Here is a 24,608-nt window from a genome sequence, read left to right as displayed (position 1 = left end):
CCAAACTTCTGTTTACATCCAGCACGATCGCCAAGAAATCACTTTACACAGTAAGCCATAAATTTTCATTATCTCTCTTCAACTACTGAAACTACCAAACAGTATAATAACCATTCATTTCTATTCTTTATTCTATCTTTACCTAATGTTTTTTTTATTAAATGTATTGCATGAATAAGTTTTTCAATTTACAGCATCCTTTTACCAATAGAATACTTGAAGCACAAGGGGTAGATGTTGACCAATAGGAGAGCAGGACCTTATGGGGTGACTATCATCAGGAACCAATGGGAGAGCGGGAGGATGGTGGCGAGTTTACTCAGTTGGTGGCGCGGGAGTTTAAAAATTGTTCTCGGTGGTCCAGGCGAATCTTAGGACTTTACAGCAACAACCTTTCGTATCTTGAAAACTTTTCGTATGTAGAGCTGTAAAAATTTTTGTATTTGCTTTCGTATCTCGAGTTTTTCGTAAGTTGAGCCTTTCGTATGTCGAGGTACCACTAGATAACCAAAATATGAAATACCAATCAGCGCTGTAAATATACTTTCTGTAGTTTGAAAAAGCTACGACAGAGCTCTGGGATTTGGCAAAAAGAAATTAGGTTAAAGTATGAGGTTGTTTTATGAAAATTTTCTCATTATTTATATAAAATTACATTTGCTTCATCACAAACCCATCACTTCAACATAGTGTGAAAAGCAATTTAGGTAGTTGTGCTAACCTGCTGATGTTCTCATAAGAACAGATGACTTCACGGTTCATGGTTAAAGAGGTCAAGAAGTAAAACCAAAGGTTTCAGCAGGACCTTGCTGAAAAATGAATGATTGAAAAATGGTTATGTATGCCCAGATAATAGGTATACTACTAATATCTTAAAATTAGGTAAATTGAAATGACAAAGGAAATTAAGGAAGATGAATCTCCATTCTGCATTGTGAAAATTTGTTGGATTAAAGAATGGTACAAACTCTCAAGGGAGGAAAAGATTAGTCTTGCATGTGAAGGGTCGGGTCAAAGTTAATCAACCTTGAGATTTCATGTTGTAAGAGGGAGGAAATTGGAAAAAAGGTGATAAAATAAACTGGTTAACCTTCATTCTCTTCATGGTATTTCTGCATCATTCAATATTTCATATAATTGTCTCAGACTGAATATTTTTCTTTTATGTAAATATATATTTTGTTGAATATATTTAAACTTCTTCCTTCCTTTTCAAATTTTTATTTTTATTATCAAGAACTAAACTAACAAATTGAAAATTTAGAGGTATGTAGAAGGTCTTACATAAAATCTGAACTCACAACAAATGTTTTTATGCCGATGTTTTTAAAGTTTTGAATGTTGTTACAGGCTCATGTTATTCTTCTACAGGATCCTGTCTCTCCAGTTGAAGATGTATTCTGAGTTAAGAATCTTGTAGGGTTTAAACTGAAACCCTAGAATCTTTTATTTTTTAGGAGTTTAATCGGTTTTGCTTACACTTGCTCCACTATTGAACTTAGTATAATAAAAAGAAAATGTTTAGTGTGCCACTGACTATTTTCATTCTTATTGAATGCCTGTTCAAATTCAAGTTGTTTGTGTGAATTATTCACATGAAGATCCTCCAGACCAGCCCAAAGAGTAAAATATTGTGGTTTGTGGATGCATGATATATATGAATTTCAGTGGGTTCAATATCTACAGTTCTGGAACTGCAGGCTTCATCAGTTCTTCTTGTGATTGAATAAGGTGGGAACAAATTGTCAAGTTTCACTTAATGTGATAAATATGTCATCTGTTGGTTGTCAGCGAGAACATACCTCTGCTAATGCCAACTCCCTTGATTACTTAACCTTTACTTTTACCTATGTCTTATTGTATGTGATTGTGGTTTACCAAATATATGTATATAATGTCTGAACATATTTTAATGAAAATTGGGGGTAACATTTGTTGAATGTCTCCTCCAGGGGATGAATCTGTGCTGGGAAAGATATGAAAAATTCAAATATCAGGTTATGCCAATCCCAAAACAAAAGTTATTAAGTTGCCTCAAAAGCTGTTCAATAATTTTTGCTTTTCATAACACTAAAGAACTACAGTCAGACTTGCAAACCAAGCAAAAAACATAGCCTCCTTGGAAGGTAAGAACACTTACTCTGGCAGGAAGGATAAGGGTAAGAACATTAAGTCTGGTGAACAGTTTACATCACCTTTGAAATCAGATAGGTCAAATGTATCAGCTGTTATTTTGTCTTTCCTCCATGTATCTTCTAATCACAGGACTAACATCTGAACCCTTCATGGGAGCCTGAAAGATATAGGAATTGTATTGTTTGAAACATTATTGAGATTATGTGCCACTTCTCTCTCTCTCTCTCTCTCTCTCTCTCTCTCTCTCTCTCTCTCTCTCTCTCTCTCTCTCTCTCTCTCTCTCTCTCTCTCTCTCTCTCTTTGACAATTAAATTACTTACTTTGGGAATGGCACTTCAAGGATGAAAAACTACCTAAAATATCAAATGACTATGTCAGTGTCAGAGAGCCCTGAAATCAAGGGGTGCATAAAAGCATCTTCGCACTCTGCCAAAGACTTTAGTGTGCCAAGTCCTGTAAACAGCTCTAGAGTTTTAAAGAGTTCATACAGTTTATTTGCCTTTGGGTGTCTTTATGTATCAGCTAAGAACAGTACATATACTTTGTGTATGCATCATACTGAGCCTTTCTGAGACATATGGTCAACTACAATGCATCAGGTTGCTGTGGTTACAAATGTTGGCATTGTTTAGTCCCTGTTTAAAGATATACATATCTTCTAGTGAATTACTGGATTCTCAGGACCATCTTACAAGTCTTTTACTCTTTAGGCAATATATACAGCCATGAAATGTTGTAGTATAATCATAAGGGAGATTCCTGGCACTCAAAAACTGAGGAGAATTGGATCATTACTATGTCGGGCACAACCTAGTTGATGAATATAGTTTGTATCACATCAGAAAGGGGTTTCTTAAGGAGGGAGCAATTTTCTCTCATTGCAGTTGATGGCCAAGAGACTGTGATAGATATGGCTACAGTATTCCCCCCCCACATTCGCAGGGGATGTGTACCAGACCCCTACGAATAGCTGGAATCCGCAAATGGTTGAAACCCCTATAAAATGCTTAAAACTGTATTTTGGAAGTTAAAACTTAAGAAAAACCCACTACAAATGTTTATACCTGTTTTTTTAATATTTTTATCACAAAGTGTAATTTATGATGAAATTTATTAAAAAAGAAAAAAAAGGGAATTTGTGTATATTTTTTGTAAAAAATACAGCGTATACGCAAATATCCTGCGAATAATGGGTAGATATGGTCCACAGAGAAATTCGAGAATTTCTAAGACATCCAGAGCAATAAAGAAGGAAGTTACTAACTGCATCACTTCCTTTTCTAAAGGCATTATGTCCATTAGGCATTTTCATACTGCTTAGAGGAAACTCATGTGCAGTCTGCATTCTCTAAGAGCGATACAGGAGCCATATCTCTGCAAATAATCCCTCAGTATTAACATATCCAGTAACTCACCAGATGTCCAGGCAGCACCAGAACAGTTCATAGTCATGGATGGTGACATCTTAAACAATGAAAGTAGTCATTGAAGAAATTTATCAAGTTTTTGAAGCTGACTCCATGTAGGACTGAAATTGTCATGAAACGAAACTCCATAGTGTCACTGTAACTGGAAATACCCAATTTCAAATTTTAATTGGTCCACCATACAAAAGATATTTTTGTACATGAACTTCCCTGGCAGATATATACTTAGCTATAGTCTCCGACGTTCCGACAGAATTTCAAATCTCGCGGCACACGCGACAGGTAGGTCAGGTGGTCTACCTTACCCGCCGCTGGGTGGCGGGCGTATGAACCAATCTATCTCTCCAGCCAGATTTTTTTTTGTCGCTGAAGCGATAACAACTGTTGTCGTTTCATTCCGATATATTCTTCATTTCTCGCTTGCCTGGAGATTGATTTGGACATTTTGGTGACGTATTCGCTCTATTTTGGCTTGGCATACGCTGATTGTGGACCGTTATTGACTTTGCGCTGGATTTTCCTGTAGAATGTCTGATTTTTATTCTGTTTCCAAAACTCCGGTTTTGTTTAGAGTATGTTTGACCGATGGATGTAAGGTGAGGTTACCGAAAGCTGCGGTTGACCCTCACACTTTCTGTGTTAAATGTAGGGGAATGAATGTTCGTTTAGTAACCCGTGTCAAGAGTGTGAGGTTTTGAACGAAGATGAATATAAGGCTCTTTCTTCTTATATTAGGAAACTTGAAAGGGATGGGTACGTAAAGCTTCTTCAAGGAGTTCGAGCAGGTCGAGAATGAGTGAGAATGAAACTAACATTAATGTAGTTTTAGAACCTTCCTCCCACGTCTCAGCTCCTGCTCCCCGCACCGAAGCCGTAGATTCGTCTTCGGAGGCGGCGGCCTCAAAAGCTTCCTTGTGTTCTAAGGAAGACAAGAATCTTCGTACTGATCAAGGTAAGAGTGTCAGTGATGATAAGTGCAGTGTACCCAGTGATGTGGAGGGTGCGTCTGACTGGCTCCTTAGTGCCTCCAGGCCTAGACCTCTTCCAGACTCCCAGTTCCAGTGGAGGAGGAAAGTCGAAAGCCGCAGGAGGGCTAGGGAGAGCCCCCACCGGTCAGGCGTCCCCCGGCAGATCTGAAGTTCGCTCCCAGGCTGCCTTGGATCGAAGAAGAAGAATATTCTTCGTCAGTGTTTTTCGTCATCCTCTTCTCCTTCGCCGAAGCGTGGTTGGAGCTCTAAGGAGGCGTCACGCCCGTTGAAGAGGGCTGCGGAGGCTCCCTTCAGTACGTTAGCGTCCAACCCAGAAGACTTTTCTGATGTAGCTTCCTTGCAAGCAAAGAAGCCTAGGAGAGCCAGTGATCGCCCTCCTTCTCCCGCTCCTCGCGCTGAGCTTGCTTCGGAAGAAGATCCTGGGGACTCTCCTTCTCGAGTGCTAGCGGGCCTACAAGCTCAGATCACAGCCTTGGCGGACTCCTTGGCATCGAGATCGCGTAGAAGGAAGGATTTGTCTCTCCCTTTCAAGAGATCGAGGCGCGTTTCGTCGGAAGAGCGCTCTCCTTGTAATCGGCGATCTCCTTCTTTTGAGGATACTTCTACACATCGTAACATTTCACGAGACAGGAACACCACTCCCGCTCGGATTGTCGAGACGCCATTCGACGGATAGGCGCTCCTTGGACTATGAAGATATTTCCCCAGATCGATTCCTGCCTCGGGTAGACGCTCAGGGGAGGGGCCCCTTCTGTTTCTCCTTCTTCTAGAGTTCGGGCAAGAAGAGAGAGTCACTCAGGTCATAGAAGACTTATTTCGTCGTCTCCGTCTCATCTTTCTTCTCCTCGCCTTCTCAGAGAACCTAGGGAATGCCCTTCTGAAAGTAGGCGCACTTCTCCTTCCGACTACTGTCGTCGGGCGTCGGATAAACGTGACTGGTAGGCGCTCATCGCATGGAGTTCGCTCCTCCCCTGTAAGACATCAAGAGTCTAGTAGGAGCCCCTGCTCCTGGGTAAGCGTCCTTCTTTTAGTAGCTGTTCTCCTGGAGAAAGACGCCTTGATCCTCGTTTGCTTCGTTCTCCTAGTAGGCGCTCTTCGTTCTCGAGACTCCCTACTCCTGATCGGTCTCCTCTTGCTAGAAGTCAGGAACGCCTCAAGCGCCCTGCTTCTGTTAGGCGCTCGGAGCCTTACCGACGTTCTCCCCCTTGGTAAGGACCAAAGATCTCGCCGAACGCCCTGTTCCGTTTAAGCGCTCGGAGCATAGCAGCCGCTCTCCGCTTCGTAGGCATCAAGAGCCTCTCAAGCGCCCTGCTCCTGAAAGGCGCCCTATTTTTAGCAACGTTTCGCCGCTTGGTAGGCGCCAGGATTCCCCTAAGCGCCCTGTGACAGATAGGCGCTCGGCGCCTGGTAGCCGCTCTCCTCACGATCGGCGCCAGGATTTTTAGTAGCGCTCTCCCTCTCGTAGTTTCCCTAGGGATAGACGTGTTCTTTCTAGGGAAAGGAGTCCTTCCTCTTTTGCTGTTAAGAGTTTGTCTGCATTTAGGAAGGAATGCGAGTTTAGACAAGAAAATTTCGGATAAGCGTCCTTCTTTTACGACTCGTCGTTCTCCCTGTACGCCTCTCTACTTTGGAATCTTCTCCTCATTCAAGACGTTTGTCTCCTTCATCGCACTGTACCCCAGCTAGGAAATCATCTAAGGATTCTCATAAGGATCCTCATCCCCGTTCTCCTCTTCAAGAAGACCAGGAAGCCTCTGAGGAAGAAACTAATACATCGGCAACAGTTTCTTCGTACAAGAAGCTCACAGAGCTTCTCCTTCAGGAGTTCGGAGAGTCTTTGAGCCCTACTGCTCCTCCTTCTCCACACTCGTTGTTCTCCACAGCGAAAGCAACGAAAGGATCTTCGTGTGTGAGAATGAAACCGACTCTTTCTATGAAGAAAGCGCTCAAGAGTTTCGGTTCATGGATGCGTACTAAAGAAGAAGCGGGGAAAACTATGTTTGCCTTCCCTCCGTCGAAGCTTTCAGGACGGACAGGATTTTGGTATGAGACAGGAGAACTCTTGGGACTGGGTGGGCTTCTGTCTTCAGCTGACGCAGATTTTTCGGCACTAGTAGACGCCACTAGAAAGATCAGCTTTGAATTCGGCCAAAACTACGTGGGCAATGAATGAAATAGATCACATTCTAAAGGCATTTTTAGAGTCTTGGAAGTTTTCAACTTTCTCGATTGGTCCCTCGGAGTCCTAGCCAAGAAAACTCAAGGACCGGACACGTTTTCTCCGGAGGATTTGAATTGTGTCTTATCCTGTATGGATAAATCGGTGAGAGATGGGGCCAGCGAAATAGCTTCACTGTTTGGAGCAGGGGTCTTGAAGAAAAGATCAGTATTTTGCTAATTTTTAACAAAGTCCTGTCTCACATGCTCAGAGATCGTCTTTGCTTTTGCCCCTCTCTCTACGCAGCTGTTTCCTAAACACCTGGTTCAAGACATTTCGAAGGCCTCTCTCTGCCAAAGCTACGCAGGACCTTCTAGCGCAGTCTGCAAGGAAGCCGCGCCCTACCTTCCAGACTAAGACGAAGAAAGCTAAGCCGACCTCACAGGAACCCTTTCGAGGGGCTTCTACCTCTAGATCCTCTTCGTTCAGAGGTCGGAAACCAAATAGAAGAGGGAGGACTTTTACGAAGTCAATCAAACCTCCCAAGTAAGACTCAAGTCCTTCAGACAACTGTAGGCGCCAGGCTTTTACAGTTTGCAGAAGTCTGGGCCCAGAAAGACGCAGATGCCTGGACCCTGTCAATTTTGAGGAAGGGCTATCTCATCCCGTTCTCTTCGAGGCCTCCCTTGACGAATACCCCGAGGGAGTTGACGGCCAGATACAGGGACCCCATCATGAATCAAGCCCTCCGACTAGCGGTAGATCAGATGCTGGAAAAGGAGGCGATCGAACTAGTGGCAGATCATCTTTCGGCAGGCTTTTACAACCGCCTGTTCCTAGTTCCGAAATCCTCAGGGGGATGGAGACCGGTGTTGGATTGTAAGCGCCCTGAACTTCTTCGTCGAAAAGAAGAAGTTCACGATGGAGACCACTGCCTCGGTGTTAGCAGCACTCCCCGTCCATGGGGGACTGGATGGTGTCCTTGGACTTACAGGACGCTTACTTCCACGTACCAATCCATCCTTCCTCGAGGAAGTTTTCTAAGATTCATGATGGGGGGAAGAATCTTCCAATTCAGGGCCCTGTGTTTTGGCCTCTCCACGGCCCCCCAAGTCTTTACGGCCATCATGAGGAATGTGGCACAATGGCTTCACCTAGAAGGGGTGAGGATTTCGCTCTATCTCGACGATTGGCTTATAAGGGCCAGTTCCAGAGATCTTTGTCTGAAGGACTTGAAGAAAACCCTGGATTTGACTTATTTCCTTAGGACTTCTGGTCAATCTGCAGAAGTCAAGTCTGATTCCCGCTCAAGAGTGCGTTTATCTGGGGATCCAGATGAACTCTCTGAGTTTTCGGGCTTTTCCGTCACAGGAGAGGATAGCCCGGGGGACTCGAAAAAAGTAACAACCTTCTTAGGGAAAGAAGTATGCACAGTGAGGGAGTGGATGAGTCTGCTGGGGACGCTCTCCTCACTGGAGCAATTTGTTTCCCTAGGAAGGTTGCACCTGAGACCGACTCCAATTCTTTCTTCATCGGAATTGGAGTCGTCCTTCTCAGGATTTGAAGTTCTCCCTGTCAATTTCTCTTCAAATCAAGAAGGAGTGTTAGCATGGTGGGCGGATCCCAACAAGTTCTCACAGGGACTGCCTCTTCAATCCCAGAACCCCAGCCTGGTGTTGTTCTCCGATGCGTCGGAAACAGGTTGGGGGGCGACTCTGGGAACCAAGGAGGTGTCAGGAACCTGGGTGGGGGACCAGTCGTGGGGGGGGGGGGGGGGGCTGGCACATCAACAGGAAAGAACTAATAGCCGTGTGGCTTGCTCTGAAGGAGTTCGAGTCAGATGTGACAGGAGCAGTTGTGCAAATAAACTCGGACAACACCACGGCTCTGGCATACATCAGGAAACAGGGGGGGACGCATTCCCTTCCTTCTCTGTACGAAACAGCAAGAGATCTTCTTCTGTGGACAGAAGAAAGGGGGATAAACTTCTCACAGATTCGTACAGGGAGAAAGGAATGTAAGGGCAGATCTCCTCAGCAGGAAAGATCAGGTCCTTCCCACAGAGGGTGGACTCTTGCACCAAGATGTTTGCCAGAGCCTTTGGAAGTTGTGGGGCAGGCCTCTCTAGACCTGTTTGCAACTTCAAGAACAAAAGACTGGATCTGTATTGCTCGCCCATCTCGGATCCAGGAGCAATAGGGATAGACGCTCTCCTACTCGATTGGAAAGGACTCGATGTATACGCGTTTCCCCTTCAAGATTCTGGGGTTGACTTTAAAAAAGTTCGCAGAGTCAGATTCCGCGAGGATGACTTTGATAGCTCCCTTTTTGGCCAGCACAAGATTGGTTCACAGAGGTGCTGGAATGGCTAGTGGATTTTCCAAGATCGCTTCCTCTAAGGAGCGATCTACTCAGAACAGCCCCACTTCGACAGGTACCACAAAAACCTCCCCGCTCTCAGTCTGACTGGCTTCCAGACTGGTCCAGAGCGAAAGGCTTTTCGTCAGCAGCTGCTAAGGCAATCGCTAGAAGCGAGGAGGTCTTCCACCTTACGAGTGTACCAGTCGAAGTGGGATGTCTTCAGAAGATGGTGCAAGAGGAATAACGTTTCCTCTTCCAGTACATCTGTGAATCAAATTGCAGACTTCTTTTTAATTCTTAAGACAAGAATGTGGCTTAGTCGTTTCGACGATTAAAGGCTATCGTAGTATGTTGGCGAATGTCTTCAGGCACAGGGGCCTCAACTTATCGGAAGATAAGGACCTACAGGACCTTATTAGGTCTTTTGATACAACGAAAATGCAGTCTCCTAAGACACCTAGCGGAATGGATGATAGTCCTTCAATTCCTTGGGTCCTCTAGGTTTGAACCCCTAATTCAGCCTCATTCAGAGACCTTACCAGGAAGACCTCTGTTTTTGATGGCTCTAGCTTCCGCCAGAAGAGTGAGTGAGCTTCAGGCGATTGATGGTAATGTGGGTTTTAAGGAGGACTCTCTCATTTGCTCTTTCTTCCTGGTTTTCTTGCAAAGAATGAGAACCCATCAAGTCCATGGCCCAAGACTTCGAGATTCGTGGGGTTATCTTTCTTTGGTAGGAGAAGAACCCGAGAGAACTCTTTGCCCAGTGAGAATGGTGAAATACTACCTTAGAAGAAAGAGCAACTGAAAGCCAACCGAGAGGTCCTGTGGTGTTCAGTAAAAAAGAGCCTACTCGTCCATTGTCGAAGAACGCATTGTCCTTCTTCTTGAGAAGCCTCATCAAAGAAGCACACGGATCCTGCAGAGAAGAACATCTTAGGCTTCTTAAAGTGAAAGCACACGAAGTAAGAGCCATAGCAACTTCTCTTGCTTTCAACAAGAATATGTCCGTGCGAAATCTGATGGAGACAACATTCTGGAGATGTCAGTCAGTGTTCGCGAACCACTACTTACGTGATGTGAGAATCACTTACGAAAAATGCTTCGCCCTTGGGCCCGTACGTATCTGCGGATTCAGTGCTGGGGCAGGGAGCTTGGAACTCATCCTGTTTTAGTAGTATAAATTTTTCCCCCCATTGTATTTATTGTTGTTGTTCCTTAAAGAGGATGCATGCAGGCATCTCTTTAGGTCGTAATACTAATCTTTAGTAGTTTGGTTAGGTGGTCTGATGAGTGTGGCTCCTTGCAGTAGTAGTGGTTAGGACCTGTTAAGATAGGGACGAACTCCCTTTAACAGGATCCGACTTGGATTCTACCACACAAAGGGATCATATATCCCAGTGGTAGATCCGAGAGTCTTTCAGCATCAGGTCACGTCCTAGCTGTAGCTCTCCAGGCAACGCAGACTCAGAGACAGTATCAATGAAGTCTTCTGCCTGAACAGGTAAGAACCAAGCTTATTTATATCCTACAACATCAGTTGTTTCTTATCTCTCCTTATTACTTTAGCTGTCTCTTACCCTCCACCAGGGTGTTCCAATCAGCTGAATTATATATCTGGCAGGGAAGTTCATGTAACAAAAATGATATTGTTAAACTACAATAAAGTTTTGTACATACTTACCTGGCAGATATATACGTCTAATGGCCCACCCAGCCTCCCCTCAGGAGACAGGTGAAAGAAAAAAAATCTGGCTGGAGAGATAGATTGGTTCATACGCCCGCCACCCAGCGGCGGGTAAGGTAGACCACCTGACCTACCTGTCGCGTGTGCCGCGAGATTTGAAATTCTGTCGGAACGTCGGAGACTATAGCTAAGTATATATCTGCCAGGTAAGTATGTACAAAACTTTATTGTAGTTTAACAATATCATTGTGATCTAGAGAACTTTTTTTTACCTTGCACTGTATATGTGTGTTTGCCTGTCACAGGAAAATTTTAAGGGCTAATTTCATATGATGACAAGCTTTTCATTCACTACAGAGTAATTTAGCCAGACAACTAAGTCCCATTTATAGTGTTTTAGGGGTCACTTGAAAGATTTATTCATAAATGAAAAGTAGAAATTGGGTAAGTAGAAACTTGCTGAATTGACAGTTCAAGGCAAAAAGAGGTGAAAAGTAAGAGATAAAAGTAGAATTTAACAAATAATGAGGCTTGGGCAGAAGGATGCTGCAGAATAAAAAAGAAAAAAAAGTTCAGTTCTGCCTGCAGTCCATCACTTATGGAAAACTGTAGGCAGTACCCCTAATATAAAGTTGTGCCCACACACTCTGTATTCAAATTAGTTATTTTCAGTAGGGAAATTTTGTTTGTAATGTGATTATTCTTTTCCTGTTCTAGGTTTTGCATGGTTCGTCCTCGTGGGGGACCTATGACTTTCTCACAAGAAGAAAAAGAAATTATTATAAGTGACACTAAAGCTCTGGTAAAAGCTGGTGCAGATGGCATAGTTTTTGGTGCTCTCAAGTCTGATCAAACAATTGATGTGGAACTCTCTAGATCTGTGCAAGAGGTAAGCAGTGATGGAGATGCAAGTAAAATAAGATTTTTAAGTAGTTTGTAGCAAAGTGTAGCTCAGATAAGTTTTAATGATCAATTCTTGTAGCTGAAAGGGAGAGGCAGTTCTCTACAGTGTCATTTGTTTTGAGGTTTTTCTATGTAGCTGCTGTTTTTGTACAAGTAACTTACCCAGCAGATATATACTTAGCTATAGACTCGGTCGTCCCGACAGAATTTCAAAACTCGCGGCACACGCGACAGGTAGGTCAGGTGATCCACCATTCCCGCCGCTGGGTGGCGGGGTCTGGAACTATTCCCGTTTTCTAAGCCATAATTTCTCTGTCGGTTGAACGGACAACACCTATTGTTCGTTCCTCCATCTTGGATTTCAACTCGTTTGCCGAGAATTTGGATTGGTTTTTTGGTGACGTATTCTGTTTTTTTTCTCTGGCTTGGCATACGCTTATTGTGGACTGTTTTTCGACTTTGGTTTTGACTACTCTTTCACGATGTCTGACGCTAAGGCTTCACCTATGTTTAGAGTTTGCAGTAGGGAAGACTGTAAGGTTAGGCTGCCTAAATCGGCAATTGGACCTCATAGTATTTGCACTAAATGCAGAGAATGAATGTTCTTTTATAACAACCTTTGTTGTGGAATGCGAGAACCTGTGTTGGAATGCGAGAACTTACGGAGCTTGAATGGAATGGAATTATCATCATATGTTAGGAAGCTTGAGAGAGATAGAGTGAGAAAGGCTTCAGCTAGGTCATCTAGTAGATCTTGCTCCTTAGAACAAGAAATTAACTCTCCTTCTAACAATTTTCCCTTAGCCTCAGCTGCTTCTCCCTGTTCTGAATCCAAAGATTCTTCGTCAGAGAGGAAAATGTAAAAGCTTCAATTAAGAAACTTCAAGCTCAGCTACGAGCTCTAAACCAAGGTAAGAGTGGTGATAGTGATTTGTGCAGTGTCCCCAGTGCAGTGGAGGGGGGCGTCTGACCGGTTCCTCATTGCTCCTAGGCCTAGACCTCTTCCAAAACTCCCAGGACCAGGGGAGGAGGAATGTCGAAAGCCGCAGGGAGGATGCAGAACATCCCCAACGGTCAGGCGTCCCTTCGGCAAGATCCTGTTGTTAAGTCCCAGGCTGCCTCGGATTGCCGTAGAAAAGGCGTCCTAAAGGAGTGTTTTTTCGGCCTCACGACTCTTCCTCTCCTAAACGAGGATGGAGTTCGGCCTCCCTTTCGCGCCCTTTGAAGAGAGCCTGGAAGGCGCCTAAAGGAGACGCGGCTGACTCCAGCCCAGAGCGTTTTTCCCGAGGATTGGCCTTCGGGACCTAAGAAGACGAGACAAGAGGATCCTGCTCTTCAGGATCCTACCAAGAAGTTTTGGTCAATCTGCAAGAGCAGTTAGCTTCGCTCGTAGGCTCTTTTGCTAAGGACTCTACAAGGAGGAAGGATGTTCTCGCTCCCTGTTAAGAGTTCCGCTAAGCGTCCTGCTTCGTATAGGAGAGAACTCTCACGATCTCCAGGGCGTTTATCGCCTTCGTCGAGAGACTCGTCTGATAGGAGTTGTTCTCCTGAGAGAAGAGCCCTTTCGCCCTAATAGGCTGTCTTCCCCGAAGCGCCCTCTTAGACGCAGCGAATCGAGCAGAAGTCTCGATCGTTTAGGTGCAAGGAACCGGAAAACCGATTTAGGTATCAGGATCCCTTGGGTCTTCAGGACCAGGAGCCAGACAGGCGCAAAGAGGCAATAGCAAGACGCAAGTTAAGGGCGTCAAGACCTCTTAGAACACAGGAATCAGGACGCTATGAGCCAGGACGCCATGAGTCAGGGCGCCAGGAGTCAGGGCGCCAGGAGTCAGGGCGCCAGGAGTCAGGGCGTCAGGAGTTAGGACGCCAGAAAACAGGACGCCAGGAGTACGTTAGGCGTCAAGTGTTAGGGCGCCAAGAGCCTGTTAAGCGTCAGGAATCAGGACGCGGGATCTTTTCAAGCGCCCTGAATCAGGACGCCAGGAGCCTAGCAAGCGCCACGAACCCGACGAACCTAGACAACAAGAGTCTAGTAGGCACAAGAGTGTTTCCGACAGACAGGAGCCTCACTCTTCGTATAGGAGTGCTAATGTTCCGCGCTCGCCCCTTCTCGGGAAAGGAGGAGTTCTTCTCCCGGGAAGAGCCAGATCACTCCAAAACGATCTCCTTCTGTAGATCAGTTTGGACCAGGTATCGGAAGACGAAGAGCCTGTAGTGTAGCAGTTTCGGACTACAAGAGACTTTCTCTTTGCTACTAAAGGAGTTCGAGACTCCCTTCATCCTGCGGACCTCCTTCACCAGGATCGTTGATGTCCAGCACTAAAGCTCTCAAATCGTCTTCCTTCGTTAAGATAAGCGCCCCCCGCTCTTTGTATGAAAAAGGCATTAAAAACCTTTTTCAGAGTGGTTGACTTCCAGAAGGGAAGCGGGCAAGACAGTTTTTTTCCTTTTTTTCCCTGCCCTCCTTCCAAGTTAACAGGCAAAACCAGGAAGGTGGTACGAGACCAAAGAGCCGATTGGGGTTAGGTCTGCCTTCTTCCGCGGGATGCGGATTTTGCTTCCTTAGTGGACTCTGCTAGGAGGAAGTCGTTGCTGTCTGCTAGGCGACTTGGGGCATGTGTGAGCTGGACCACCTTCTAAAGGGCCTCTTTAAAACCCTAGAAGTCTTCAACTTTATGGACTGGGCTTTAGGAGCATTAGCGAAAGAGAGCTCAGGACACTGACTTTGTTTCCATGGAGGAACTTTTCGAGCGTCCTGGCTTGCCTGGACCGAGCGGTCATGGACGGTTCTGTGGAAGTTGCCTCTCTTTTTGGAACGGAGTATTGAAGAAGAGATCTGTCTTTAGCTCTTTCTTAGCAAGAGCAGTATCACCCATGCAAAGGACATCTCTTATTTTTTGCTCCTTTATCCCCGCACCCCGCCTTTTTCCACAAGAAAGACGGTTTAGAGAGGTGTCGAAATCTCTTACGGAGAAGGCAACTCAAGATCTCCTCACGCACTCAGCCAAGAAGTTTAGGCCGGCAGTGCCTTTAAGGAGAAGAAAGAGAGACCCTCCCTCTTTGTTCAGAGCCCTTTCGAGGGCCTCCCTCTTCTAGACCCCTCTTAGAGGTAGAAGACCAGAGAGAAAGAGTAGACCATCTAGAAGGTCCTTCGGGAAGTCTAGATGAACAGGAAGTCCTCCAGACGAAAGTAGGCGCCAGGCTCACTCCACTTTGCCAAAGTGGGCTGGGCGCCAGAAGGGAGCGGACTCCTGGTCCCTCTCTATCCTGAAAAAAGGTACTTGATCCCCTTCAGGGAAAAATCCTCCCTTGACGACAACTCCAAGGGAGTTGACCGCAAGATACTCGATCCGGTCCGAAAGCTTGCTATGTTGCAAGCATGGAACAGATGATTTCCAAAGAAGCGGTAGAAACTGGTTCAAGATCTCCAGTCTCCAGGATTCTACAATCGGCTATTCCTGGTACCGAAAGCATCGGGGGGATGGAGACCAGTTCTAGACGTCAGTGCCCTGAATTTCTTTGTCTTGAAGAAGAAGTTTCAATGGAGACGTCTTCCTCTGTTCTATCTGCTCTTCGTCCAGGGGACTGGATGGTGTTCCCTGGACCTTCAGGATGCTATTTTCCATGTGCCAATTCATCCGGCAGCAAGGAAGTATCTGAGGTTCATGTTCCAAGGGAAAGTGTTCCAGTTCCGAGCGATGTGCTTCGGACTTTCGACTGCCCTCAAGTGTTTACGGACATCATGAAGAATGTAGCTTATTGGCTACATCTGGAAGGGATCAGATATCGTTATATCTGGACGATTGGCTAATAGAGCCCAATCGGAGAAAAAATGTCTGGAGGACCTATTAGTTACTCTAAGTTGACAAAGTCCTTAGGACTTTTAGTAAATCACGAGAAATCCATGCTGACTCCCCAGCAAAGTATTTGTCTATCTGGGATTCAGATGGATTCTCGGGATTTTCTAGCGTATCCTTCGCGGAAAGGAGGAAGAACGCTGCCTAGAAAAGGTGTCAGTCTTCTTAAGGAAAGAACATTGTTCCGCGAGGGAATGGATGAGCTTTGCTGGGGACCCTCTCCTCGATGGAACAGTTCGTTTCCTTAGGAAGACTTCACCTACGACCCTTCAATTTTATCTGAAGGAGAAGTGGGATTGGAAGTCCAACAATCTGGGAGAGACTTTTCCAATCTCGAAACGGATCAAGGAGAATATCCGTTGTGGTTTAGATCCACAGAAAACTAAGCAAAGGAATCTCCCTTCGCTTACAGAACCACCCTCGCCTAGCGTTGTTTGCAGACGCCTCAGATTCAGGTGGGGAGCGACCCTAGGTTCGCAAGAGGTGTCAGGCATTTGGGAAGGAGAACAAGTGTCCTGGCACATAAACAAGAAAGAGCTAACCAGCCATTCATCTAGCTTTGGTTCAGTTTCGAGGAACAGGTCTCAGGTCTGGGGGATTCAGATTCACTCGGACAACACAAACAGCCCTCGCTTATATAAAGAAACAAGGGGGGACGCATTCCTTTTCCCTGTACAAATCAGCAAAGGATCTGCCTGATTTGGGCACAGGAAAGGAAGATCTCTCTCCTCACAAGGTTTGTGCAGGGAGAGAAAAATGTCCCGGGCAGATCTGTTAAGCAGAAAAGAACAAGTCCTACCCACGGAATGGACTCTCAATCCTCAGATTTGCCAACAACTTTGGCATCTGTGGGGAAGGCCCAATATAGACCTGTTCGCGACCAACAAGAATCACATGTTAGAAAACCTATTGCTCCCCGATCTCGGATCCTCAAGCAGTAGCAGTAGACAGCTTTCTGCTAAGTTGGACGGCTTGGACGCTTACGCCTTCCCTCCTTTCAAGATAGTAGGAGAAGTGTTTGAGGAAGTTTTCGCTTGCTCGGAAGGAACAAGAATGACCCTCATCGCTCCCTTCTGGCCGGCTCTCGATTGGTTTCACAGAGGTGCTGGAGTGGTTAGTGGATTTCCAAGATCGCTTCCACTAAGGAACGATCTTCTCAAACAACCCCAACTTCGACAGGTTTCACAAAAACCTCCCCGCTCTAAGTCTGACCGCCTTCAGACTGTCGAAGGACTTGTCAGAGCAAGGGGCTTTTCACGAGAAATGTGGCGAAGGCTATTGCAAGAGCCAGAAGAGTCTCCACTTCTAAATATTATCAGTCGAAGTGGGAGTTGTTTAGAAGATGTGTAAGGAAAAGAAAATATCCTCCTTCAGTACCTCTGTAACTGAAATAGCAGATTTTCTCCTATATTTGAGAAAAGACTGTCAACCTGGCAGTTTCAACAGTGAAGGGTTACAGAAGATGCTGGCCTCAGTTTTTCGACATAGAGGAATAGATCTGACAAACAATAAAGATCTTCATGACCTTATAAGGTCTTTTGAGACCACGAAAGAACATGTAATCAAGAAGCCTAGCTGGAACTTGGATGTGGTCCTCAAGTTCCTAATGTCGGAGAAATTTGTACCTTCTCCACGCAGCTTCGTTTAGAGACTTAACAAGAAAGTCTTTATTCCTTTTTGCGTTAGCAACAGCCAAGAGAGTGAGCGAGTTGCAAGCTTTGGAAGGTAAAGTGGGGTTTAAGAAGGATTCAGCGATTTGCTCCTTTCAACCATTTTTTCTAGCGAAAATGAAAATCCCTCAAAGCCTGGCCAAGAAGCTTTGAGATAAAAGGAATATCTTCATTAACAGGAGAGAACTAGAAAGGACTTTGTGTCCAGTCAGGGCACTCAAGTTCTACCTGGAGAAGAAGAAGTTGCTGAAAGGTACAGATGAAAGTCTTTGGTGCTCTGTAAGAGATCCGAAAAAAAGAGCGATTTCTAAGAACGCCCTTACATTCTTCATAAAAGATGTAATAAGGGAAGCTCACCTTAAATGCGAAGAAGAGCATTTCAAGGTTCTCAGAGTGAGAGCTCATGAGTGAGAGCCATAGCTACGGTCTATGGCATTTCACAAAACATGGTCGCTTCAGACTCTTATAGAATCGACATTTTGGAGATGTAATTCGGTGTTCGCCTCGAATTACCTAAGAGACGTTAAAATTTCGTACGAAAAGTGCTTTGCTCTGGGCGTATGTTTCGGCGAATTCAGTGCTGGGAGAAGGGGCTGAGGCTAATCCTTCCTATTTAGTTTAAGGCTTAAATTACTGTTTATTGGTGGTTGTTTTTATTGGTTAATTGTCAGAGGGAATAGGACCCTCTTACAATTCATAGATTGTAACAAGACTAACATGGTCAGGTGATCGGGATTGGCTTCAGTGCTCTTTGTGATTTGTTTTATAACCTTAACTCTGTCATGTAAGAGGGCGAGTCTCCATTGATATGACAAAAGGTCAAGGCTCTACCATGTAAGTGGGTCAGCCCCCATTGGTACGATCCAGTATAGGCTCTGTCGCGTAAGCGGGCTAGCCCCCATTGACACGATCCAAAGAGTTATTCAACCATAGGTTCATTCCTCGTTGAAAGCTCTTGAGGCAAGCAGACTCATCGACAGTAGTCATGAAGTCTTCAGCCCATAAGGTAGAGGAACTATGGATTATGTTATCCAAGAACATAGGTTGTTTTTTCCCTGTTTTTTAATGTATTTAGTTTAAGTATTATTTTGTTTTTAGCTGTCTCTTGCCCGCCACCAAGGGTGCCAATCAGCTAAGTATATATCTGCTGGGTAAGTTACTTGTACAAAAATGATATTGTTAAGATACAATAAAAGACTTTTGTACATACTTACCTGGCAGATTATATACGATTAATGGCCCACCCAGCCTCCCCTCAGGAGACAGGTGGAAGAGAAATTATGGCTTAGAAAACGGGAATAGTTCCAAAGACCCGCCAAACCCAGCAGACCCCGCCACCCAGGTTTCGGCGGGGGAATGGTGATCACCTGACCTACCTGTCGCGGTGCCCCCGCGAGTTTTGAAATTCTGTCGGGACGACCGAGTCTATAGCTAAGTATATATCTGCCAGGTAAGTATGTACAAAACTTTATTGTATCTTAACAATATCATTTTCATCACTAGCAGTCTTAATTCTGTTGTGGCTTCTTGGAAGAGTTAACTTTTTCTTTAATATTTGATATCTTAATGATGCTGCTATGGACAGTACTTAGAAATTAGTTCAAAATTTTCAAATAACTTTTTATTGTCATAATATCTTTGCATAATATATGCAAACTTAATAGCAGCATATCGGAAACAGTAGGGAAAAATTTGTTGCAAGAGTAAGTAGCTATATGATTTTATGTTTTTTGTACTTTATTACTCATGATACTCATACTCGTTTTTATTAAGGACAGGATTCTTAGTTGGTTTTCTTTATCTTTTTGTAGGCTGCTGATGGCCTTCCATGCACATTTCATAGGGCTTTTGATCTTATCCCTGATCAGTTGGCTGGACTTGAAACAGTGATAAATTTAGGATATAAACGAATTCTCACGAGGTAAGAAAAGTTTAAAATGCTTTGTAAAGTCACTTTATTATAAATACTGTTTGCTGAAGTACAGTACTTGTGATTATGTCTGTTTCTTATTCAAAATCTGAACTGGAAGGTTAAGTGCAAGAAACATTATTAGGTATGTATATCTGTTAACAGAATTGGCATCAACAATATCAGATAGCAGAGAGATTAAGAAACAAAACCATTTTCTTACCTCACACCATACTTCACTTTGATTTTATGTATGATGGCATACCACCTATCCACATTTCTAGAGAAATTATTTGGATATAATATGCACAGTGCTAGACTAGATAACTGAGTTGAATTTCTGACAGTGGGGCCAAGGAAATTTTTTCATACTCCTTAAGTAGACAAATTTTAATGTTTGGAAGCCAAGTGGAATTAAGACCTGGACAGATGCTGTTATATAATACCTTTGATAATGTCTGTAGTCTTCTTGGCAAGACACCTGTATGGGGTAACCTCTATGAAGACTTGCTTATTCATTTCTTGCAATTTTTCTTCATTGTTGAGGTACTTTTTCACGGGTATTTTGTGTTGTTTAAATTTTGAAGTTCAATAAACTGATTATTTTCTAGTTCATTGGAGTTTGTCATATCAGAATGGTACACATGAATAGCAAAAACTCCCCTTAGATATATGTAAGGTGTGTACTGCTGTATCATGGGATTCTCATTTATAGTCTTTAGTAATAACAGTTCATTATTCAAACAGTTTGCAGTACATCAAGTCCTGGTATTGTTAGCACAGAGATGAAGTGAATGGTAACTTAATATGTACTAGGGAACTAGTGAGAAGAAAATTTGAAACTGTACTTAAACTAGAAACTCATCTCTATAACTGAGCTTTATGCACAGAGTACAGCAGCAAGCTGACACAGGCAATTGTACTTTGGCCTTAAACCTGTGTTAGGCTGTTCGGCATCTATTCACAATAATAACGTATGATAGTAGCACAGAGATGCACTTTATGAACATCAGATGTGTATAATCACATCTTCACAAAAAGAAAGATTAAAAGAGGCAATCCTAACAAGGCTTCGTATAGGACACACAAGATTCTCACATGGTCACTTGATGTCAGCACCGCATGCTGACCCAATGAAGTGTAATAGATGTCAAGCACCCATGACAGTGCAACATTTACATGTTGAATGCCCAAATTGGACCCAACAAAAATCAATTTATCTACAGAATTCAAAAATGAAAAATGTTTTTACTGAAAGCAAAGATTTTTCAATTACCAACATCATAAATTTTTAAAATAAAACTGGTTTCTTAAATAAAGTATTTTTTTCCTCAGGAGAACCAGCCCGAGAAGAGTCTACTTAAGACTCAGATGTCTGGAAAAACTAAGCCCTATTAATAATAATAATGAAATTGTTAGTTTTGTTAATTTCACCATGATAATGCCAAATGATAAAACAGTACTGCATTGTGCAAACACAAAACTTTATGCAATTTAATACTGAATGAGAAAAGTGAACAGTTTCACTTGGATGTATACATTGAACAGCACAGCTTCAGTAGTGACAAATTAAGAATTGAAATGCCACATGGCAGAGCAATCTGCAAGTTATTATTGTTCTCATGAAGTTTGCTACATAAGAAAGTGATGCATAAGATCATTTATTTCTCTAAATAGTGATCATTTTGCTTTATCTAAATTTGTAGCCATTTTGCTAGTATGTATATCAAGATTATATTTGTCACAAATTTCTTTGAGATGTGTCTTCTTTACATTGTACATGATGCCTTCTGTATTACCAGCTCATCTGTGAAATGCAATGTAGCTGGACAGTTTTGAGTGTTTCTGTTAAGACAACCTTCTTTTTCATCATACAGATATTTTCTTTTTACTTCGTAACTGTTAATGCAGTAAGCTGTGATGGAAGGAATGTACATGTGATGGTTTCTGATATTTTGGTTGTACGTATGTATTGTGAGTTATTGTCAAAAGTGCACAAAATTGGTAACAGGTCCGTATTTCCATAGCCAGATGTTGTTTTAACACAACTCCCTTGATTTAAAATTAACTACCATGCAGTCAGCAGCTCCTTTTAGGTCTACTCTAAGACAAGACCCAGGTTTTTCCAGTAGACTGTCTTATGAATGCCATTGCAATGATTTAGTGCATCCTTTTGTCCTCTCGGGCATTTCACTGAGGGGTTAGAGATGTGTATTTCTAGTGATAGAAGTTCACTCTCGACGTGGAAGTCACATAAATAGCCATTGGTCCCATTGCTGGATAACCACTGGTTCCATGCAACGTAAAAACACCATACAAACAAATAAACAAAATCATTTTGTCTTTTATTAAATTTGTTGAGGAGTGCTTTCCCTTTAATGGCAGAAGGTACTTTTTAGTTCCTTGCTGTTGTAGTTTCTGTACTATATTAAGAAAACCTTTTTACCTTATCATTAGAACTGTCCACTTCATTTTGGATAAGTATTCTTTTAGTGTTTTGGTGAGTTACATTTTATTGTTATCTTATTTTAGCCCTTAAACGCCGAAGCGGTAAAAAAAAAAATGTCTCCCGTGTGCCGGAGACGTTTCAGAGTGAGCGCGGAAGCGGAAAAAATATTTTTTTCAAAAAATCACAGCGCTCTTACTTTTGAAGATTAAGAGTTAATTTTTGGCTCCTTTTTTTGTCATTGCCTGAAGTTTAGTATGCAACCATCAGAAATGAAAAAAATTATCTATCATATATAAATAATGCGATATATGAGAGCGCAAAAACGAAATTTCATATATAATTGTATTCAAATCGCGCTGTGCGCAAAACGGTTAAAGGTAACAAGTTACTTTTTTTTTCGTTGTAATGTACACTAAATTGCAACCATTTTGGTATATAAACACAGTTGTAAAACGATAAAAGCAACACAGAGAAAATATTATCACAAAATAATACATGAATTCGTTAACGCTTTAGCGGACGTAAACAATATTTTTTCAAAAATTCACCATAAATCTAAATATTGTCCTAGAGACTTCCAATTTCTTTCAAAATGAAGAGGCAAATGATTGAATATTACTATACTGTAAGAATATTAGCTTACAAATGCAGTTTTCGACCATATCTGACGAGTTAAAGTTGACCAAATGTCGAATTGTTTTTTTTATATATATTTTTTTATATGCAATTATTTCAAAAATAAGGAAGAAGCTACAACTTTCTTTCAAATATTTTTCGGGGTGTTTTATTCTACATGAAATTGCGCACATTTTCATATATAGAAAACTCTATGAAATGCTAATATGAAACGAGCAAATATTCCGAGAATGGGACTTATGCATTTCGGAGATTTGTGGCGGAGAATCCGCGCGCGGAGGGAAGGAAAGTTTTTTAAAAATTGACCATAAATTTAAATATTGTGCTAGAGACTTTGAATTTGTTTCACGATGAAGATAAATGACTGAATATTCTAGACTGTAAAAGTTTTATCTTACAATTGCGTTTTTCGACACCATTTTGGTAAGAGGTCGCAAATTTGACCGAGACGGGTTTTTTGGTTTTTTTCTATTTATCGTCGATTTATATGCAAATATTTCAAAAAATAAGAAAAGGCTACAACCTTCAACTATTTTTTGTTGGTATTATACATGAAATTGCGCACATTTTCATATATAAAACTTTATGTAACGGCTAATTTAAAATGGTGCAAACATTACCACAATCACACGTATGATTTTTTCGGAAGAGCTACCGCGCGGACGTAAAGAAAATGTTATTTTTTTCATAAATTCACCATAAATCGAAATATTGTGCTAGAGACTTCCAATTTGTTGCAAAATGAAGGTAAATGCTTGAATATTACTAGAATATAAGCGTTTTAGCTTACAATTGCGTTTTTTTACCATTTCGGTAGAGTCAAAATTGACCGAAGGTTGACAAAATTTGTCACTTGTCATTTTTATATGAAAATATTTCAAATAGATAAAAGCTACACCAGGGTGTGTTTTAGTTGATTGTGCATGAAATGCACACATTTTCATATATAAAAAATCTATGTAAAGGCTAATTTAAAATGGTGCAAACATTACACAATCGCATGTATGATTTTTTTCGGAAGAGTTACCGCGCGGACGTAAGGAAAAAGGTTTTTCATAAATTCACCATAAATCGAAATATTGTGCTAGAGACTTCCAATTAGTTGCAAAATTAAGTTAAATTATTGAATATTACTAAAATATAAGAGTTTTTAGCTTGCAATTGCGTTTTCGACCATTTCGGTAGAGTCCAAATTTGACCGAAGGTTGAAATTTTGGCACTTATCGTTATTTATATGAAAATATCTCAAAACTGATAAAAGCTACAATCATGAGTATTTTGTTGTCGTATTCTACATAAAAATGCGCACATTTTCATATATAATACTCCATGTAACGGCTAATTTAAAATGGTAAAAAAATTATGTCAAAGTGACGAAATAATTTCCAAGATGTGTCACAGATACTTTTTAGTGCGGCAAGAAAGAAATTCGCGCTTGCGCGCCTGCGTAACGATTGTAAACAAAACAAACACCTTGATCCGTGAACTCCCAGCATCCCCCAAGGCGCGTGATTCAAGAGTTTTTCGGCTGGGTAGGCCTAAAAGTATTTTTCCGCGGATTTTTAAAAAAACTTTTGTATGTCGACGTAAAATACGTCCAGTCGGCACCCGAGAGACAAAAAATGACAATTTGTCGAAAATTGCATTTTTCCTAACTATACAAACCTGAGGTCCTTTAACAATAGGAATTAGCTAGCGGCAGCTGGAACGGTCGAAGCTTCGAACAAGGGGGAGACGGTAGTTAACTGCTTGTCCGACAGTGCGCGCCCGCGCGACTGGGAGGTAAACAAATCACTTTGCTTTTGGCCCATGCAAAATACGCAGAGTGAGGGGTGGCATGAGGAGGACTATATGTAAAGGACCTCAGGTTTTGTATAGTTAGGAAAAATGCAATTTTCGACAAATTGTCATTTGTTCCGATACGTAATACAAACCCTCGGTCCTTTAACAATAGGAAGACTCACTTCTTGGTGGGAGGAATCTGAGTCTTTTGATGAACAGACTGGTGTTCGTCCATCCCTGGAATGCCTCCCTGGTCGTAAGAGCGAGGGAGGGATCCAAGTAACCTCTGTCGACTTGATCGGGGTGTGCACGCAGGATCAATGGTCAGACCTCTGGGCCGAGTACTAAGAGAGAGGCAAGCGTATCTCTTCGTACCAGCAAGCAAGAACTTGTTCCTGTTTGCAAGAGGCAACATAAAGTATGGGTTGTCTCAAGCTGGCACCACTTCCTCCCCTTCCCCCATTGTTGGAGGAAGTGGTGGATATACGCTCCTATCCCTAGTGAAAGGGATAGGATGGGGCTCTGTAAGTAGCCTCACCTGCATCTTGTCCTTATCCAGCAGGTGACGACCGTGTCCCTCTAACCACAGGTGAGGGGAAGAAAAAGATGGGAAGAGGAGCCAGTCACACTCTCATTCACCATCCATT

The 24,608-nt window shown here is 42.7% G+C and overlaps 1 protein-coding gene across 1 annotated transcript in view; it reads left to right on the top strand.

Moving 5' to 3' along the window:
- LOC135222054 (copper homeostasis protein cutC homolog) overlaps nt 1-24,608 on the top strand; it is a 121,390-nt gene that overhangs the window by 52,016 nt on the left and 44,766 nt on the right. Inside the window, exons 3-4 of the mRNA XM_064260196.1 lie at nt 11,473-11,644; nt 18,997-19,106. Of these exons, the coding sequence (XP_064116266.1) occupies nt 11,473-11,644; nt 18,997-19,106 (282 nt within the window). The remainder of the gene's footprint in view (nt 1-11,472; nt 11,645-18,996; nt 19,107-24,608) is intronic.

Source organism: Macrobrachium nipponense, chromosome 3 (genome assembly GCF_015104395.2).
Source record: "Macrobrachium nipponense isolate FS-2020 chromosome 3, ASM1510439v2, whole genome shotgun sequence".
Classification (NCBI taxonomy): Eukaryota; Metazoa; Arthropoda; class Malacostraca; order Decapoda; family Palaemonidae; genus Macrobrachium; species Macrobrachium nipponense.
The sequence above is the reverse complement of the archived record's forward strand: the minus strand, read 5'-3'. Positions and strand labels throughout refer to the sequence as shown.